General features: G+C 49.4%; 2 protein-coding genes across 2 annotated transcripts; one reads left to right on the top strand and one right to left on the bottom strand.

Moving 5' to 3' along the window:
* slx4 (SLX4 structure-specific endonuclease subunit homolog (S. cerevisiae)) lies at nt 1-13,894 on the top strand. The gene is made up of 14 exons (XM_072671151.1): nt 1-406; nt 1,268-1,448; nt 1,562-1,804; nt 1,889-2,133; nt 2,259-2,554; nt 3,165-3,408; nt 4,394-4,476; nt 4,595-4,741; nt 4,922-5,091; nt 5,943-7,852; nt 8,961-9,557; nt 10,260-10,359; nt 10,540-10,836; nt 11,394-13,894. Exons 1-14 carry the CDS (start codon nt 61-63, stop codon nt 11,773-11,775), a joined length of 5,241 nt encoding a protein of 1,746 aa, XP_072527252.1. The 5' UTR covers nt 1-60; the 3' UTR covers nt 11,776-13,894.
* mcrip2 (MAPK regulated corepressor interacting protein 2) lies at nt 12,742-20,163 on the bottom strand. The gene is made up of 5 exons (XM_072671153.1): nt 19,653-20,163; nt 19,453-19,522; nt 17,714-17,847; nt 15,773-15,874; nt 12,742-13,293 (listed from the first exon to the last, which is right to left on the bottom strand). The coding sequence occupies exons 1-5, from the start codon at nt 19,705-19,707 to the stop codon at nt 13,223-13,225; spliced, it is 432 nt and encodes a 143-aa protein (XP_072527254.1). The 5' UTR covers nt 19,708-20,163; the 3' UTR covers nt 12,742-13,222.
* Between the last annotated feature and the right edge of the window lie 496 nt (nt 20,164-20,659).

The following is a 20,659-nucleotide window of genomic DNA, read 5'->3' as shown; positions in this document are numbered from 1 at the left end:
AGCCACGGCCTTTCGGGGGGTGTCGGTGTCGGTGCCGGTGCCGGTGCCAGCTACGCGGCCATGGACGACTCGGACCAGGACTTCTCGGATCTCTGCTCTCGGCTCCTTAAGAGGGTGAAACGGAAGGAGTCCGGAGACGAGAAGAGAGCCGCCGCCGCCGCAGCTGAAGATGAGGAAGCCGGTCCCTCTCAGGGCAGAGCTCCCCCCCGGAGGAAGAGGCAGAGGAACAACAACAACAACCGGCAGCTCCGGAGCGAGGCGGCGGGCAGACCCCAGCCTGGCTGCCCGGCAGATGGAGCCTCCGCTCTGGGCGTGAAGGAGAAGGTGCTGCGGAGGATGGAGCGCTTCAAGAGGGAGAGTCCTCCTCGGCTCCTCCATGTGGAGGCAGCACCACTTCCCAGGCGAGGTGATGATGATGCACTTAGGGTCTTTGCAGTAGGGGGACCATGTGGGTGATGGTGATCCTACCCAGCATCACATCTCACCTGTAAACCACCTGTAAACCACCTGTAAATCACAGCAAACTGAACTGAATCTGAATCAACGAGCCACGAAAACACTCTAACACTCTAACAGAGTCTAATGCTAAGAATCAACCATAAAATATTTATTAGTAATAATAATATTAGATTATGAATCTATAAAAATAAAAAAAAATACCCTTAAAGGCATCTACACCCAGGGCTGCACTACACTTCTGACCCGGGGGGGGGGGGCGCAAGCTCAAATCCTGAGCCAGGCCGCTTTGCCATCGGCGGCCGGAGTCGGAGGGAGCACAGTCGGCGCGCTCTCTCTTTCCATGTATCAGAGGAGACGTGCGTCAAGTCCTTACCCTCCTAGGGTCGGGAGCATTGCTGTCAGGATTTGATTGCATTCAGGATGAGCACCAGCCCGCCAGCTTATCCCAAAAGTATCCTTCATTCCACTGCTCCACAGCTCCATGCTGGGGGGGCTGTATACCCCTCTACTAGCCCACGCCTGGCATTAGGCAGCATGGTGCTGATAGGTTCATCAGGTTTATCTGCTCCAGAGAGTCCTAATCTATTGGCAGTACTTCTTCTCTACAGGGACTAGACACATTTGTCTGCAATGGGTGCAGCTTGAAGTGGCTGGATGCATTCATTGGAAGGGGTGTCCACAAACATTTGGCAATTTGACTAGTCAGTGTTTACTGTTAACAGTTGAGTTATGAATTTCGGGTGGATGAGCATCTGGAAAGGCCATACATTTAAAAGTGTGTGTGTGTGTGTGTGTGTGTGTGTGTTAGAGCCTGTGGAGGAACCTGAAAGTGACGAGACTCTGGCCCGGAGGCTCCAGCAGCAGTTGGACCGTGAGGCTGAGACCCAGGCTGAGGTGGACATGGAGGGCGGAGGCCTGTTCTTCTGCCAGCTCTGCCACAAAGACCTGTCCGCCATGAGCCCTGAACTACGCACTCAGCACATCAACAGGTACTGCACCTTTCCTCCCTTTCCCTTTCCTCTGCATGTTCTCGAAACGTTTCTCAGACTGACCGATCACTAGCCCTTGCCCATTATCTTCTCCCTCATCTTCTCGGCTCCAGATGTCTGGATCAGAGCGAGGGCACCTCTGAGAGAACCTCTGAAGCTCTTCCTGCCGCTCCTGCACCTGCTCCCCGCCCTCGCCTTCCCGAGTGCCCTATCTGCGGACGGGGCTTTAAGTCCGAAAAGAGCCGCTCCGCCCACCTGAAGCGCTGCTCGGCCAGCATGGGCGTGTCTCCAGCCGAGCTGCTGCAGGCCCTCCAGAGACAGGCGGCTGACGGTGCGAGCGACGGATCGGCTGACCAGTAAGTAGCCTTGCTACTCTCAGGTGCGTGATACCTCGTAAATACCGAGCTTTTTTTTAACGGTAACTCTCTACATGACCGTAGGGAGCAGTCGGGGACCAGCAGGAGGCCCAATGCATCTGAGCCCAGCGTCCCGGTGAAGAAGAGAGCCAGAAAGAGAGCCCCACGCATGGACGAGGACACCATGGTCGCTCTGGCCCTGTCTCGCTCGTTGCTGGAGCAGGAGAAGGAGCGAGAGCGAGAGCTGGAAGAGGAGAGGCAGATACAGGCCCAGCTGTCGAGCCCCCCCGCGGCTGCAGCTCCTGCGCTACAGTGGAGGCCTGGAGCAGGTAATCTCATACAGAACACATCTGCCACATCTGCCGTTCATCTTCCTCCCACGGCAGTCGATAAGATAATCATCAGCCTCAGTTTAGCTGCAGGTTTGAGACGTGGGACTTGTGCTCTGTCTCAGGTAAGAGTCGTGGGAGGAGGAAAAAAGGCGCACCTGCTGGCCCCCCTCCACTCCTCCTGGTGCAGGACCCCCAGACTGCGCTGAATCGAATCCAGGAACGCGTCTCGTCTCTGCTGCTCTGCCCCAGACCCCCGACTCCCCCCACTCCCAAACTGCTCCCCTCCACGCTTCCCATGTGGACACACAGCACTCCCCTCTGGCTGAAGAGTGCGCTGCCTGGAGGAGGCCCAGACTCGCTCTGTGAGTTTTACACTTCAGAGCTGGGAGCGTTCATTCAGCCATGGATCAGACCGGAGGTGAGATGATCTTCTACATGCAGGCACTCGCTCATACACAGATATACACACCTTAAACAGAGGGGTCCTGGTCCGATCTGGATGATCTAGATTGGATACACCGCATTCTTTAAAGAGCCGGTTTCACGTCCCAGTCTAGACCCAGTCCAGCTGTAGAGCCCCCTTCTGCTGATCTGACCTGGCAGCAGCGTTCCTGACGAACCTTAGCCGATTTCTCATGAGCCTCCACTCTAGCCTCCAGTTCACTAATATTCCTGGGTTTGCTGCTGCTGCTGCAACCGCCTTCTTCAAATCCCAGCAGACATTTTCTATAGGGTTCAAGTCTCAGGCGACTGCGATGAGCACTCCAGAATCTTCCAGGACTTCTACTGAAACCAAGCCTGGGTGGACTATAAGGTATGCTTGGGATCATTGTCCTGTTGCAAGGCCCAGTGACGCCCAAGCTTCAGCCCACCTCACATAAGGCATGATACAAGCTGCAGGCCTTCATTTCCAGGTCCAATCATTTTCAGCGTAGGCTTACTTGGTACACAGATGCTATTTATAGCGTGAGCATGAGCAACACCAACTCTCCCCAACTACTCCCCGACTGATCATCATCTCACCACAGGACAAGCCATCTCGTTCCTCCGAGGTCACACCGGCAAAGCAGCGCCATGCCTCAGCCTCAGGAACAACCGCCGATCCAGTGCAGCCCAGCTGTGCTCCAGTCTCCCTGGACCAGAAGGCAGTGGAGCGTCCTACCACTCCGGCCTGCCTCACCCCGACCTTCAGCACTCCAGGAACGCAGGCCCTGCAGGATCTGGTGGAGCTAGCAGAGGAGGGCATGACTCTGACCCAGTACAGACACACAGGTTAGAGATGAAGGGCTATTTCACAAAGAAGGATTTCTCAGTTTAGCCACTTAACTCCAGTCCGAAGCCAAACGCTGTATTGACAAAAGTATTGGGACACCTGCTCATTCATTGCTTCTTCAGAAATCAAGTGTATATAAAACAAAAAAAAGTAACTGTCTCTACTGTGCAGGGAAGAAGGAGGCTTTCTACTAGATTTGGGAGGAGTATTGCTGTGAGGATTTGATTGCGTTCAGTGACGAGCACCTTCCAGAGAACACAGTTCCACTGCTCCACAGCTCAATTATGAGGGGTTTTTACACCAGAGAGTCCTATTCTATTGGCAGTACTTTTGTACAGGGACTAGGCAGTCTGTGTGTGTGTGCATTTGCACATCTGTGTCAACAGATTTTTTTTCATTCCAGATTTTCATTCCAGTTTTTCTCTGGAATTAAGGATGGTGCTCCATCCATTTCTTTTGGGATGAGGTTGGGTGGTGTTTGTTATCATAATCATCCAACATCCTGACCTCACTAGTGCTCTTTAGAGAGGAAGTGCTGGAGCAGATATACATACCTCTGCCTAATGCCAGGCGTGGGCTACAGGGGTATTGAGCTGTGGGAGAACTGTGTTCTCAGGAATGATGGATGGTGCTCCATCCAGTACTTTTGAGATGGGTTGGGGATCCAAGATCCAATATCCTGACCTTGCTGACGCCCTCGTCTCTGAATGCAATCAAATCCTCACAGCAATGCGCCTCCAAAATCTGGTAGAAAACCTTCTTTTCTGGACAGTAGAGACAGTTCCTCCAACAAAAGCAGGATCAACTCTTTAAATACCCTTGATTTCAGAAGAAACAGTGAATGGGCAGGTGTCCTCATACTTTTGTCCAAAGCAGAATTTTCTACTCCTGCACACATGCCCGACTCCCTCCATCAGCCTCATCCTGTTTATGAACATAAATGAATCTCGGCTGACTTCTGCTTACTTCATCTCTTCCATTCAGATAAGGAACCTGCTGTGCTTGAGCTTCCTATGAGCGGCTTCGTCCCTGAAGCAGCGAATCCCACCAAGCTTCCTACGAAACCGGTAACCGCTGATGTGTTCCGTGCATGGATGAAGGCCACGATCGAATCTTCTTGGTCTTCTCGGATAATTCTGTATTTGGAAGCTTAATACTTCCTATATTAAATATGTGGTGTTGCAGGTGAGCGTCGCCAAACTGTGTTCTGATCTGGCCGGCATGGTGAACAACCCCCAGCTCAGTGATGTACAGCTGCAGGTGGACAGTGGAGACGTCTACTTTGCTCACTCCTTCATGCTCTACACGCGCTGCCCTCTGCTGGCCAGCATGGTAAATGCATGCTCTATTCTGGATCTACAAATGCAGCCAGCGTTCAATAAACATCTATAAATATAATATCATATATAGAGTATATATCAGTGCATGAACTGTCTAATGCAAAGATTTTGTCCAGGTCGTTTTGGAGCATTTCTGTTGGTCCATTCATCATGAAATTGACACTCTGCTCAGGTCCATGATGCAGGTTTCGGGGTGCAGGAGGACGGCATGCCCGCAGCTCAGAGGATATTGTTGGGAGATGTGCCAGGGGAAGCAGTGCACGCTCTGTTGCAATACCTGTACACTGCCCTTTGTCCACTCACCCACACCCTACTGCCCCACATGCTTCAGCTAGCCACCAGGTCAGTGCAACATCAGTGAAAGTGCTGGTAGCTGCCAGGTATTTGGTATTTGCACTCCAACAAAAAGTTAGCCTCCCTGCATGTTTAAGGTGGTAGGTGGTAACGTCAGGCTTCTGCGGATTGCGTTTCAAAAGGATCGAGGATGATGGGGCTATTAATACCGGGGGTGTACGATGGACAGGACTCAGACTTTGAGAAGAGTACAGTACAGTGCAGTGAGTGTCTCTTAAAGGAGTGATTGCATTTGGGAAGTAGCTGAATCCGCAGGTGTGCGGAAGCGTACGGTCATACGGGTCTAAAAGCAGTGGCAGAAATCCCAGTCTACAGGAAATTCTCCTCAGAATTGTGGGAAAGTAACCAATTCCTAAAGGACCATCAACACCATTTCTCACTTCTGCTCACATGAGGAGAATTTCCTGTAGGCTGCTGGTAGACCCGTATGACTGTGCCCTACCATACACCTGCAGATTCACCTACTTCCTTCATATCTCTTTGGCCACGCCCAAATACAATACACTGCTTTAGTCAATCATCATCACCATCATCTGCTTTGTGACCCATCTTCCACACATCCACTGAGACCCTCACTGCACTGTACTGTACTCTTCTCAACACCTGAGTGCTGTTGCACAAACCACAGGTATGTATAGTCCCATCATCCTCGTGCAGCGCCATCTACAGGAGCCTGAAGTTACCTTAAACATGCAAGGTGACTAATTATTTGTCTGGGGAGCTTACTTTAAATAGATCAGCGATACAACCCCGTTACCAACCGTTTGTGACTGAGCAGACTGGACTACGGGGGGCTTTGTTGTGATTAAAATGGATTTGTGTAACTTCTTCTACTCTAGGTTTGACCTGCCCGAGCTGCAGCAGCAGTGTGAGCACTACAGCGGACATCCAGAGGACTCAGGAGGACCCAGAGGTGAAGAACCATGTCCAGCTGAGGAGCCCTCTCCTGGACCCCAGCAGAGTCTGGCTGACACGCAGTTTCTGGAGCTCCTGCGCTCCATGTGGCAGCACGAGGAGAGCGACAGCGAGGACTTTGGAGAAGCAAGAGGATCCGAGGGAGGAATGGAGGAGGGGGAGGAAGGAGAAGGGACTGGTGACGGAGAGATGAAGGAAGAGCGAGTTGATGAGGAGGAACTAGATGAGATTTATGAGTTTGCTGCTACGCAAAGGAAGATGGGCACCACTGTGGCTTCTGCAGGAAGCTATGAGGAAGAGGAGGAGGAAGAGGAGGATGCAGTGGATGACTGCTCTGATGCAGAAAAGAGGCATGAAGGCAAGCAAAACGTTGAAGGACGACAAAGTGAAGAGGCCCGTGCTGCCCTCTGTAAGGAGGTTAACACCAGTCGCCATAGTTACCGACTTGAAGTGGATGAAGAAACGGCTGCCATGGTAACCAGTGCCACGACCACACGCCACACCCAGGGCTCCCATGCTGATGTTTTTTCAGACTCCACGTCGGACACGCGAGGGCTAAACGCTGGTCCCGATGCCAGTCTGGACCGGAGCTACAGCCGTTTGTTCTCGGAGTCGTGGGGAGAATATGTGGAGCCATCTCAAACCCCAGCCACCAGTCTCCAACCCAAGAAGACTCCATCCGCTGCACGCCGGATGTCCTCAGTCAGTGAGGTGATTGATCTGTCCATCAGTCCTCCTCCAGTGTCAGGAGAGCCAGGTGAGTCGTCCCTTCCAGTGGCTGGTGTGTCTCCAGGTGAGGGAGAAGCAGGTAATAAATCTGCTCTCCACACTGTTCCTCCTCTTTCTCCTTCACGAATAAACAGCGTTCAGCCAGAACTCTCATCTCCAGTACCTTTGGGTCCAGCAACCTGGTCCAAACGTTCACCTCCAGAGCGCAGTACAAGCCAGCCTAAACCTTCTCCATTAGTATCCAGCAGCATTACATCTGAGCGTTCACCTCCAGTACCGAACCGCAACCAACCCGAGCTTATCGTCCTCTCCGACTGCAGCGATGACATGGATGTCGAGCCCCCTGCTGACAAGGGCTCATCGCGAGGGGGTGCCTCCACTCCATCCCCATCTCCATCTCCTCCAAAATCCAGTACAAGCCACACTCAGATCCGAGCTAAAGAAAGCATGGAAGTTGGAGACTCCTCTGAAAAAACAGACAAGATGGAACCTTCCGAAACTGACCGTTCAGAAGACGTGTTGGACGGCTCTGCGGAAGTTTCCTGGCTCATCCCGGCCACTCCAGAAGTTTCCACGCGCTCCAGCTCCACGCAGACCTACAACAGCATGCGGCGCACTCAGCTTTTTCCCAAATCCCACTCCTCGTTGTTCACCTCCTCCTCGTCCGTCCCTGACAACTCTGAGACGTCTTGCCATGCAGAACCACGTTCCGGTTCCCTCAGAGAAAGGCCAGCTCGCTCAAGAATACGCTCAGATGAGCGTTCTACTATAGAGCGCTCCAGTACGGACGTTCCTGAGCGTTCCCCAGATCTTCAGAAGCCATCATCTCGCTCCAGACTCCAGACCGACACCCCACAGTTCCAGATTCCCCCCTCGCCCCTTTCAGGCTCCATACCTTCCAGCAGCACTCCTCTGCACTCTGCCCCTTGTCCCCAGCCTCCAGAGCCTCTGGGATCACCCCTGCTGAGGCACTGCGAGCTCGGACCACAGAGCAGAGCAGGATGGGAGGAAGATGAGGACTGTGAGGAGGGGGCTGCTCTGCCCCTCTCTGAGCGATTGGGCAAAGTGGCTCCGTCAAAGAGTGCGTCTCTGCTTGAAAGTCCAGGTAATCCTTCAAACCCTAAAGGTGTGTGTGTGTATGTAATTCCTAGCAGATTCAGAATAATTCATAGTGGATAATAAATAATTCATAGTGAATACTCAGTAGTTTCTAGTAGATACTGCATAAGCCGTAATGGACACTGGAGGCCATAGTAGGTACAGAATAATTAATGGCATGTACTGAATAGTTCCTAGTATATTCTGAATAATTCATAGTGGACACTGAACAGTTCAGTGTACATACCGCATAATTCACATTCGATATTAAATAGCTCATAATGAGCACTGAACAGTTCATATGGATTACTTGATTCATAGTGGATATTGAATAATTCATAATGGACACTGAAGAGTTCATAATAGATTCTGAATAATTCACAATGGACAAATAGTTCATAGTGGATACTAAATAATTCATAGTGGACACTGCATAATTCACATTCGATATTAAGTAGCTCATAATGGGCTCTGAACAGTTCATACGGACTACTTGATAGTTCATAATGGACACTGAAGAGTTCACAGTGGATACTGAATAGTTCATAATGGATTCTGAAGAGTTCATAATGGATTCTGAAGAGTTCATAATGGATTCTGAAGAGTTCATAATGGATTCTGAAGAGTTCATAATGCATACTGACGAGTTCATAATGGATACTGAATAGTTCATAATGGACACTGAATAATTCATAATGGACACTGAAGAGTTCATAATAGATACTGAATAATTCATAAAGGACACTGAAGAGTTCATAGTGGATATTCAATAGTTTAGCATGGGCACTAAAGTTGTACTGATTATTGGATAGTCCATCGTAGGTACTGGATAATTCATAATGGACTCTAAGTAGTTCTGGTAGATACTAAATAATTAATAATGGACGCAAACTAGTTCGTAGTACATAATGAATAGTTCTTAGAATATAATGAATCAAGTAGAATTAGTAGAATAATTCAGTGGCAGTAAAATAGATGGTAGATGCTGAGTAATTCATAGTGGAAGCTGTCTAATGTATAGTAGTGAGACTGAGACTGTTAGGACCATATGCAAGTAAATAGACTCGGCCAGGTCTGCAGTGTCCGTGACCGTTCCTTCTTTTCGGCTTCCACAGAGCTTACTGCCAAGCCTCTCGGCCAGTCTCAGAGCTTGCCGTCCCAACGTAGAAGTTTTCAACCAGGGGAAGAGGCATCCAAGAGTCCACCAGGGGACCCAAGCCATGCAGAGACTGAGGATGGGACTGGGAGGAGAGGACAGGAACAAGGAGGAACTGAGGAGGAGAAGGACGAGAACAACAGAAGCGTGACTGAAGTCGAGATGGTTGAAGAAGTCAGTTTCGGCGCTTTTGATGAGCCGCCCATCGCCTTTGATGATTCGTGGGGTCTTGGTGGAGGAGACCTGGGGAACCAAGGGCTTCGCTTCAGCCTGAGGCTGGAGAGCAGCGGAGATCCCGGCAGTCCTCCGGGTCACAGAGGACAGGGCGAGACGGCCGCTCCGCACACAGACTCCCCTCTGGTTCGGGGAGCTCCTGCCACATCACGCAGGTCTGGAGCTGCACTCAATCACAGTTTGCCAGATCCTGCAGCGTGGGAAAGCTGGGAGGAGGAGGAGGAGGATGACGACGAAGAAGAAGAGAGACCTGCTCTACCTCTTTCTCAGCGCGTGGGTGTAGTGGCCCCACCAAAGAGGGTGGCTCAGCTTAAAACCCCAGGTAACAAAGATAAGATTATTGATATGAGCTCCTCCGATATGGATGAGGGAATATGAGAATCACTAATACCTCACTATTTTCTATTGAGCATCCTGACCAATCAGAGACGATTTTGGTGCGTTTGGATTTTTCCCTCTGTGAAACCAAACCACAGGGGGGGCAAAACATGAGTAGTCCAAGTTTACAAACACGTTAACTAATTCGGACCACAGCTAAAGAGCTGTAGGTGTGAAGTACACCAGTACTTTCACATGATGCAATAGAAGAACTGCAGATTTCTAAGGCCCATCATAACGTGCAATATGTAGTATTTTAAAGCAGCAATATGTGACAATCGGTATCTCTTGCTGTTGGGCTCGTTCTACAGTCAAGAAGAGGAGTCCGTGCAACTGTCACTACAAGTAAAGGAACATGTGGACTGAAAGATTTGACAGAAATGTGACTCTGGTCATGCATTACTACGTTATTTTAGCAATGTTACATATTGTTGCTTTAATTGCAGTTAGGTATCCTCCTGCTTTCTGGTGAAAATCTTTGCCCACGATTATTAGAGGACTTGACTAACAGTAATGCTGAGTGACCAGTGGATCAAGACTCTCGTCTGATCTCTATTGATCTGGTCCTGAGAACTAGCCTGAGTTTGGGCCACAGTACTAGTGCTCAAACGCTTCAGCGGTATCCTACTGTTATTGGTCCCTGCAGTGGCTCGTAACAAGAAGAATCAGGTCCCGCTGGTGCCCATCACTCCAATGCCTGGCTTCTCTGACATGGACACACCAGAGCTCAAGAAAAGACTGGACAGGTGAGATTCGGATCTACTCAAATTGAATTATCTAAGCTGTCTTCAGACCCTCCTGGACTGTCCACGTTTGCTCCTATCCAGCTTGAACGTTGACCATCTGAGGAAACCTCAAGTATTGTGACGGCTGGCTGTTGTTTTTTTTTATTATATCATGCGCTCTTCCATGCATTGTCCTTCCAGGTATGGTGTGCGTCCCCTTCCTAAGAAACAGATGGTCCTGAAGCTGAAGGAGATCCACCACTACACCCACCAGCTGATGAGCTCCGAGTCCGAAGAGGAAGGTTCTCCTCGTGGCCGCCCCAGAGCAGGGCCTTCGCTGGCTGCTCCAACCCTCCTCCAGCCTGAACGCCTCCCTTTTAAACAGCCCACAGCACCCCCTCCTGTGTCTCCCAGGAAACTGCAGTTTGGTGAAGATGAGCAGGATGAGCTGCCTGCGTCTCAGGGCTCCAATACGTCTTCCACGGCAGAGTCAGAAAGGTAAAGCACCTGCATGAATCGCTGAATTCAGGTCTATAAAATCCACCCCCCTAGCCATGCAGGCTGCCACTGCTGCAATAACAACATCAACTAGTGAAATTTCCTCCCTCCAAGATGTTCCTCCATCAGCTCTGAGTGGTCAAAGACCACGTAAAGTTACAGAGCGGGGTCAGAGCAGAGTGCAGAAAAGCCTCCAACCGACTCAATAACTGCAGAGCTCCAGACCTGCTGCTGCTGGTAGAGCTTAGAGCAAAGGAGGACCAGCTCTGTATTAATGCCTATGGGTTTAGAACGGGATGTCTTACAAGATCCTGTTGGCGTCCCAATACTTTTGTCCATATAGCATGCATGTAAATATATTTATCAGGGGTGGGAAAAAAATCATCTGGATATTGATACTGTAATGTTGTTAAACTGGAGAGACAAAAGATAAATGAGCGAGACATCTGATTGGCCAATGCCACCCAGAGGACCATATGTATGGTTGAAATTGATCATTTTCTGCCTTCAGACACCATCAACATTGTAACTCTGCCTGTGCATAACCTCTCTTTCAGGTCAAACCCAGAGCTGTGCGACTCCGACGAGGAAGGCTCGGACAGCGAGGGCATCACGGCGTCTCAGGCGGTCGTGCGCGAGAAGGACAAACTCCTGGCTGTGCGTTCCTTCATCGTGTCGGACCCGGTCCTTTACGGACGCGTGCTGCAGTACCAGCCGCTCTCCCTGTCTGATCTGAAGGCTAAGCTCAGGACAGCGGGCATCAGGCTGGGCACAGCCAAGCTGCTGGATTTCCTGGACTCGCAGTGCATCACCTTCACCACTGCCAAGCCAGGCCGCACAGCCCCCTCGCGCAGGAGGGCCCGAGCCCGGGCACCGGCTGCAAAGCCTGGGGGCGCAGTGGGCAGGGGGAGGAAGAGAGTGGCTAAGGCAGCTGACTGAGCTGTGCGAGTGGGCCTAAAGGATTGTTCCTGGAGTTGGCTGCATGGGAGGCACTATAAAACTGGGTCCTCTGAACAAGCTGTGCGATACGTTCTTGAGAAGAGTCTTCTGGATGAGCTGCACAAGCAGGACTATGCTGAAGATGCATTAGCGGGACAACAGGAGAGCTCTCTGGATGACCTACACGAGAGGGACTACACAAAAGAAGCATCTGCATATAAGCAAAGTGCTGTGGTGAGTAGAGCCAGCGTGCGAGTCAGTAATTTATACTGTTCGGATTTGAGGGCAGTACCATTTGTACAGCTGTTGCCAGCTGCAACATCAGTCTTGTGGACTATCAGAACTGGAGGGACAGTGTTATCCAGTTCCAGTCCAGTAGCACCCCCCCTGCACTGCACCCTACTTGCTCCAACACACCCATTTTCACCTCAGGGAGGGCTTGTGTGTCAGCTAATGAGTAGCATCGGGTGTGTTGGGAGCACAGGGTGTGTGCTATGCAGTGGTACTGTTCACTGAAGTGTGGGTCCAAATGATTGGACTCTGACTCAGGGTTTCAAACTAGCCTTGTTCTTATTGGCTGTTCTTTTTTTGTATCATTGTACCAAAACTATTAATTTACCAGTTTGGATTTAATGTGTCAATAATGAGATTAAAAGAATTTTTTACCAAAACCAATAAATATCCTATAATCCTATAATTCATTCTTCAGAATTGAACCTCTGCATTTTACCCATTCACGAGTGAGTGGTGCCAGATATAGGCAGCCTACTCAGCACCCAGGGAGCAACTGGGGGTTGGGTACCTTGCTCAGGGGGCACCTCAGCCTTGGATGCTGGTCCTGGGAAATCGAGCCAGCGACCTTCCGATCCCAAGCCTTCTTCTCTAACCTTTAGGCCACGGCTGCCCCCAATAAGCAGTACGACTCCTGTGGCAGTTGACCTGAAATAAATCGCTCAGAACACAACATTCTTGAAAAAACAAATTTACTGTTTTCATTTTTTTTTTCCCACAATTTTTTTTTATGCAAAGACCGACCCACAAAAAAAACGGACGTCTCCTGTTCGGCGCGCTTGCAGGAAGGTAGTTGGAAAGAAACAGAAGCAGAAGAAAAATCTCAGCTCACGATCATCTCTTTCTGTGTTGTCTGCGTGAGAGACAGCGCGAGTGGGTATGAGAGACTGGCCAGCCAGGCAGAGGGCAGGACTTCCCAAGAAGAAAGGGCGCGTATCTAAACATCAGAGTTCAGCCTGAAGCCTCTTTCTGCTTCTCTTTATGTAGTGCAGTTTGGCCTTGTGGACCCTGAATGCCATGTCCTACGGTGGTGCTAGAGAGCTCAGCTTGGATCACATGGTGAATCAGCTTGAGCTCCGGACCCACCCCACATCTTTCTGCCTCCACCGCCGTCCAGCTCTGTGTCCCCCTGCTGCCCAGTCCTGTCCTGCACCAGTCATGACAGGTTGGCGATGTTGGCCAGGAAGCGCTGAGCCCACCACTCCTCCAGATCGATAGGCACAAAGTCTGCAGAGGGACACACCGAGCACAAGGAGAGAACGGGTCAGATAAAGGCAGAAAATCTCACCATACACAAACTGGGATTCTCCACAAAGGGGCGCTATTAAAACATGACCATGATTACCGGGGGGCTCAGAGTGGCACTGCCACTATGATCCGAGGATCACTGGTTCGACTGCCGGATCATGCTGCTTACCATGAGCAGCCGGAGTCCCAAGTTGCACAGTTGGCTACCTCAGGAGTATGTTGATTCTCCACAAGGGGGTGCTATTAGACCAGTTTTTGAATAGCTTTCAGAGCTTTGCATTGCTAACTGTTTCCATCAAAATCCTATGCAACACTATGATCACTGGGGGCTCTGTGTGGTCCAGGGACTAAGACGCTGCCACTATGATCTGAGGATCGCTGGTTCAATTCCCAGGTCATGCTGCTTACAATCAGGAGTTGTCCAAGTTGCACAGTTGGCTCCCTCAGGAGGGTGCTGATTGCTCCTCCAAGCATGTTAGCTGTTGGGGCTACCCAGCAGATTGAAAAGAGGCAGTGGCTGGCTTGATGTGTCAGGGATGATGACTTGTCGGGGAACAGGGATTGGGTGATTGTTCACTTCTTGCCAAAGGCTTCTCAATTGAAAATAAAAAGTTGTTTGACCTCAACAATCTACGGATCAGGCGTGAGTTTCCTAAAACGTTCGTAATGCTAAGTACTTCATAACCTTGTACATAGTCTTAAAATTGCGAGCATTTCCCAAAACCCTTCATAACTAACGTGAGTACTTTGAGTATTCTCACTCATTCGCAACTCACTATGCAGCTCTCCACCTGAAGGGACCTCACAGGCAGTTCTTACTGGACGTTTGGCAGTTAACGTTACGATACACATTAACGACTTATTAGACACCTAAATGACTGGATGCAAGTGAGTGAGTGTGGTCAGTACATAATCTGGTCGAGCAATTGGATAGTGAGAACGGCTTGATTTATGGACAAACATGGTAACTAGTCAAAAGAAGAGGTTGCCAGATTTTGTAAGTTGAACTTCTTAGCATGAATTCATTTTTTCCCCCAAGTTAAAGAAGCAAATCAGACTGGAAATCAGATGACCATATGGACTCTGAAGGAGCCGATGTACATTTAAATTAAATATCTGATATTTTCCACCCCCTGTAGCAGCAGCAGTAGTATACAAAGTGGCCTTCTAAGCTTGCTCTCACTGGTCCATCATTCCCACTAAAAAGTAAGCCAACAATTGCTTCTGGCCCGGCACATGGTCCCTATTCAAAGGTTAATAGACTTGATATGCGACAGGGAGGACATTATGTTTTACACCAGTAATTTAAATACTTATTGGTTTTTATAACAATTATTTGCCTAATGCTACATTTTCTCACAGTAAACAAAAAAGGATAAATCAGACGTTCATAAATTTGAGACTAAGATTTTGGTTTTGCTACACTGTAAACTTTTAGTCCAGTTATTTTCGGTTATATCCAGTTTAGCGAGCGCACTGAGAACGTCTGCCATCTGCAAACTCAAGAGAACCTCAGAAAGTTCCTCAAGGATCTTCTACTTTTAACAGTGTGGTTTCACAGGACGAAAAAAAAAAAAAAAAAAAAAAAAGTGTAAGAAAGAGGTTCTAGTGAGCCAGCTGGAGGTTGCTGGAGGTGTTGACTGAGCTTTTCGTGCAGTCAAATAAAACCAAATGCATTACGTTAGCCCTGAGCCAGCCTACCGCCCGCCCCCACCTTCAGTTACATTGAGCCTCCGAGACGGAGCTCACTAATTAATCTCGAACTAAAGTCACAGGTTAAAGCAGTACAGGATCTGGAGGTTAACCTGTAAACTGCAAGCTAGAGGAGGTTAACCCATCACCCAGAGGTGTTAAGGCCTCGGCTGCTCCAGAAAGTCCTTGCTGTGGTGGAGCTGAAAAGCACAGCTGTCGTTTTGGCCGTTGCAGATTGACACCCAGGCCGTGCCGCGATTGGAAGTGTTTCGGTTACACCAGGTGGAGGAGCAGCAGGGAGGGGTGTGGTTTCATACTACAGCTGTTCAACAACCAGAAATATGTCCCACAAAAACTGGGGCAGTATAATAGGAACTTGCTTAGTCACTGTCAGGGTCAGCATTGGCAATCAAGATACCGCAGGCGTGTTGTATAAGTAAATGAGTCTGGAACCCGGTCACTGACCTGTGTTCATGTGTGCCTTGAGGATACTGACCAATCACGGATGTTATTTGGTTGAATGAGTCGAGTCATTCATGTATTCTGGCAGAGCAATATTTAAAAGCAAGACCTAACCAGAAGATCATCAAGGTCACACAAACCACTATACCTCCCCCCGTTTAGCCACTTCCATTTCCCACCCACTAGCTAGTCCCCGCAATTCCACTATGCTACCAGCACTGGAAGGACGATGGCCGCAACGTCATGTCATTGGACAGCTGTTCTAGGTTGTAATTAGTCTAAAACGGTAGGTATAGTTACTGACTCTTCATGCTGGGGTTAGGACTCCTCTCGGCGTACTGCACTGGGCCTTTCCCGTTCTCCGGCTGGGCTCCCGCCCCAAGCTTCTGCTCCACCTCCTGCCAAGCTGCAACACACACACACACACACACACACACACATGCAGGGTTTCTCAACACTGTATAAGTAAGCCATGCTGAAACGTGTGGTACAAAAAAAATTGCTAGGTGTTTGAATTTAGCTCCGTTACCAACCTTAAAGCTTCCTAGAACCCTCCAGACCCACCAGTCTGTACTAATCAGATAAACAAAAAGCTGCCTTTGTAAGAAAGGCTACTTAGCTTGGCACTTCCCCACAGCTTACGTGTAGACAGCAGGTGACCTCGGAGTGCTTAATGTGTTCAGTTTTGACAGTTCAGCTCAACAGGGGTGAGAAACTGCTTAGCAGGAGACCTGCCAAGACCCCAAACCTACAACCATCTACGTGAGATAATGAAGCAAAACTGTACAATTCCAAACAAACCTAGGTTGTGGGTCATGGTCTGGCCAACCTTGTTGGCCAAGCGTGATAGATTACATGCAAAGTTGCATCAGCCGTTAGGAGGGGTCTGGCCTGAAGCATGGAGGTTGTAATGAGATAAGACCTTTGGTTCCCTCCCTGGTCATGAAGGCTGGGGCACTCAAGCAATGGTTGATTGGGGTAAACAGCTCAATATGTGCTAAGAAAACATTCCCCACACCCTTCATTACACCACCACCACCACCACCACCTTCACTGGCCTGGATTACGGACAAGACATGGTGCCAAATTCGGACCCCCCACCTATCATCTGTGTTCCTCAGCAGAAATTGAGATTCATCAGACCAGACCACACTTCTGCAGTCTTCAACTGTCCAGTGTTGGCGAGCCTCTGCTGAGCCACTGCTGAGCCACTGCAGCCTCAGCTGTCTGTTCTTTGTCGGACAGAAGAGGAAACCAGCATGGTCTTCTGCTGTTGTAGCTCACACTCTTCTCAAGGTCGGACGTGTTCATCAGACGCTCATCTGCTCACCACAATTGTACAGAGCGGTTATCTGAGTTATTGTAGCCATTCTGATGGTGGAGGTCAATGTTGCCCGAATCTGCTGACCCATACCTGCATGATTGTATGCATTGCACCTCTGGCACATGATGTGCTGCTTAGACAAATGCATAAATGAGGAGGTGTACAGGTGTTCCTTGTCTTGTGTCTTTTTATTATTATTATTATTATTATTATTATTATTATTTCAGGCTTATCTGCACACAAACAACCTTAACGCCAACCAAGCAAAGCAATTCATGGGAAAACCATGAACCTGTGAGCAGCCTGATGAAGATTAATCATTTCCTGACATTGTAAGTGTCATGGCTGGAGCATCTATCCCAGCCTTGGCTCTTCTCCTGTGGAGCCAGTTTTAGCACTACAGTTAAAGAAACCCATGTATAGTAGCTCTCCTGTGAAGACTTTCCACTAGACGTTAGAACATTTCCGTTAGGATCTTGTGGCTAAATGCAGTCAGAGCAGGGTCAGGTACTGACAAGCAATTCCAACTCATCCCAAAGGAGAGCCATCTCTCCAGCCTCTCCAGAGCTTGGGGGCTTTTTACCCCTTCAGGCGACACTCGTCATTGGGCATGGTGAACTTGCACTCATGGAGATTATACAAGCAGAGTTTGTAGGCAACTAAAAGTACATCAGCGACCTTAAGGCACCTGGATTGACCCGATAAAAGGGGTGTCTGCAAATGTTAGGACAGTGGTCTTTAGCCTCGTTCCTGGAGAGACACAGTAGCTTCCAAGAGATGTCGGATCCAACCCTAATCCACCCCACCTGATCCAACTAATCACTCTGACTGGCCGAATGAAATGCGTTAGATTTCAGATGGAAGGAAAATGGGGGGGATGGAGACCTCTGCTTTAGGATGCATTTAACCATCTGGACTCACCTTCATAGACAAATCTGACATTTTCTTCGTGTGCTGGAGTGAAGCCCTCGGTCGTGCCGTCCTCTTTCGGCGAGGTCGATCTGTGGTAGCGCTTTCCGTTCAGGCGCTGGAAGACGATTTTAGGCGCCGGTGAGCTAAACAAAGAGCAATGTGGAGAAGAAAAGAGAGTTCAAAACCAGTCAGATTATGTTTCATGCTGGTTAGTAGAGTAATCTCACTGATCTTTACTCTTTAAACTGAGATGTAAACTTGTCTCATAGCCCTTAAATAATGACAATCCAGCTCAAGACCTGGTAACTGGTCTCGAACGGTTCACGCTGGTGTCCGATTGATTGCCATCCAGGTGAGGTCAATCCAGGCTGGTCCAGCAACATGACCAAGCATGAGCCAAGATGGTCAACCAGCTTACCCAGACTGACCACTTTGAGCCGAGCCAATCCAATCCTGCCTGTTTTTACTGTTCCGTTACCCTTATCAAAAATATTCTGATTCAGTTTAATGGTCACATATGCAGTAAAACACCGTAGTACTAGTGGGGAAATGCTGAAATGCCTGTCTGAGCATAAAATAGATACCTGGATAAGATGGAAGACCAGTATAAAAAGGATATAATGTGAAGATTGAAACATTAATAAAAGTAAAGTAATAAAAGGTGTGTATAGTAGATATATAAGTAGGGCTGGGGATTAGCACCCTTCATTTTGCAGTTTAATGCAAGAAAATAAGGATGAATTGGGGGATAAAGCCAGTATAAAGTGCAAATATGCAAAAATATGCAAAAGTATGAGGAGAACCCCACTTTATTCGCCACTATTTACCACAACTCACCATTTTTTACCTCATCCTGTCAGTTTGCACTTCTCAGATGCTAGCTAGCTAACTAGCTAACCGCTGGTACTTTTTCAATGACAAAGTTGAAGGCAAACGAATTTCGCGCCAAACTCGCTCCCAGTGACTGAACACTGCCGACATTTTGGGGAAAACGTTAGAAATTCTGCTTTATTGCTGAAATAATTGCTCATTTCCAGTCAGATTCTCACTTTAAAGCCGCGGTTTCGGTCTGTTAGCTAGCCATGCTAAAGAAACGCCAGCCCGGGTCCTCAGCAGTGCGCATGCGTCTCAGGCAGTTAGCTAACTTCCTTACACAACGCCGTCTCTGTGGAGACTGAGCTGCTAGCTAGCCTTTATTAAATATTAGCTTTTTATTAAATAATTAACATGTCATAACTACGTGGATAAAACGGGTATAGAACGTGGCGGGAAAAAACAACAACAATAATAATAATATTACATGGTTAGCTGACTGTAGCTAGCGGGCTCTGACAGGCTGCACTGCACGCGTTAGGCTAGCACCGGTAATGTGGGTGTTATTACTTTTGTTTAATAGATATTTTATATATATGTATATATATATATATATCGACTGGAGGAGAGGAGAGGGGGGGGGAGGGTGTCTACACGCTAGCGGGACCTCGGGTCGGACGCTCCGGGTAGCCCAACGCGCTCCGCGGCCACAAGGTCAAACCCCCTCGTCCTGAAACCGAACAGCGGACCCGAGCCGCGCCAGCTTTCACCCTCTCGAGGTCGGAGCAGGTCGGACCTAAGACGCTGAAGCGGTTGTGTGTATATGTGTGTGTGTGTGTGAGTGTGTGTGTGTGTGTGTGTGTGTGTGGAAACGTCAACAGCGTTTAAAGGACGATCAGCCCACACGGAAGCCGCTCGCGGGGCTAGCTGCTCACCTCGACTCCAGCCAGGGGCTCTGCTTGTGCTTCAGGTCGTTGGCTTTGCTGTCGATCTGCTGCGTTGGGCCTGGAAAAACATGCACGAGTGTTAAATCAGCCTAATCAATCGCAAGTTCACACACACACACACACACACTCTCTTTATGCACGCACGTGTAGGCACTGTGTACTGAGGCGCGTGCCGTAGAGAGCCCTACCTGTCCTCCGCTGTGTGGCTAGTTTGCTGGGACCTCTGGTTATTGTGTACATCATGTGAGAGCAGCTCAGTTCCCTTCGGAGCCCCAGAGCAGAGTGCTGAGGTGAGCTGGAGTGTGTGTGTGTGTGTGTGTGTGTGTGTGTGTGTGAGAGAGAGAGAGAGTGTGTGTGTGTGTGTGTGTGCAGATGCAGTCAGACTCACTCTCTCCCCTCCTCACCGGTCAGACTTAACCGAGCAGACAGGCTTATGAGTGAGTGTCCGTCCCTGCCTCTCTGCCTGCCTCCCTGCCTCCCCGCTAAGTCAGCTCAGTTAGGCTCAGCTTTAGCTTAAACCCCCCTCAGAAATCAGCCAGCACCGAGGAGGAGGTGGTGGTGGTGGAGGTGGTGGTCAGCCCGGGTAAGGAACAGGGGCAGGGGCAGGAAGGTGTTAAGTATCCTCGTGCCAATGTTAAACTGAAGGACACGGCTCGCGCTGTAGGGCTGCAGGTGACCCTGTTTATCTCACGCCGCTCAGAGCCGAGCCGGGCCAAGCCCCGCCCCCTCCGGCGCTGACGCCACAACACGCCCCCTAACCAGCCACGTGTAACCCTTTCCTCCCCGTGCCTCAAGCCGCCCTCAGCAGGACACGTTGCTATGGTATCCCACGTGTTAGACGGTCTCAGGTGGCTGCTTAGGTGGGTGTCATGATGTCATTATGCTACCTGCTTTTGCAGCCCATTCATTTCTAAAAAGGGGGGGGGGGGGCGTCCGATCAAAGAGCTACAATGATTATTAATATACAATTTTGTTTGATGTTTTATTTTAGTAATAATCAGATCAAATAAGCATATTAATCAGATGATAAAATTAGCCGTTGGCTTTTAGCAGTCCATTAGTTCTCTAACTCAGGCCGAGGCCTGCGCAAACCGAGTGCAGCCGCGAGCCCTTGAGGCGGATCAGGCAGGCTTATTGGTGTGTGTGTGTGTGTGTGTGTGTGTGTGCTCTGTCTACATTATGTGGGTCAAAGTGG

The sequence above is a fragment of the Salminus brasiliensis genome, chromosome 25 (genome assembly GCF_030463535.1).
Source record: "Salminus brasiliensis chromosome 25, fSalBra1.hap2, whole genome shotgun sequence".
NCBI classification, from domain to species: domain Eukaryota; kingdom Metazoa; phylum Chordata; class Actinopteri; order Characiformes; family Bryconidae; genus Salminus; species Salminus brasiliensis.
Note: the sequence above shows the minus strand (reverse complement) of the source record. Positions and strands in the feature narration are given on the sequence as shown.

Excerpts from the sequence above, each read along its gene's own strand:
- slx4 (XM_072671151.1), top strand. The coding sequence starts at position 61 with ATGGACGACTCGGACCAGGACTTCTCGGATCTCTGCTCTCGGCTCCTT. Across the intron at positions 5,092-5,942 it reads ATGCTTCAGCTAGCCACCAG|GTTTGACCTGCCCGAGCTGC; the intron begins GTCAGTGCAACA and ends CTTCTACTCTAG. Across the intron at positions 10,837-11,393 it reads TCCACGGCAGAGTCAGAAAG|GTCAAACCCAGAGCTGTGCG; the intron begins GTAAAGCACCTG and ends CCTCTCTTTCAG.
- mcrip2 (XM_072671153.1), bottom strand. The coding sequence starts at position 19,707 with ATGATGTACACAATAACCAGAGGTCCCAGCAAACTAGCCACACAGCGG. Across the intron at positions 19,523-19,652 it reads AGCCACACAGCGGAGGACAG|GCCCAACGCAGCAGATCGAC; the intron begins GTAGGGCTCTCT and ends ATGTTTTTCCAG. Across the intron at positions 15,875-17,713 it reads TGTCAGATTTGTCTATGAAG|CTTGGCAGGAGGTGGAGCAG; the intron begins GTGAGTCCAGAT and ends TGTGTGTTGCAG.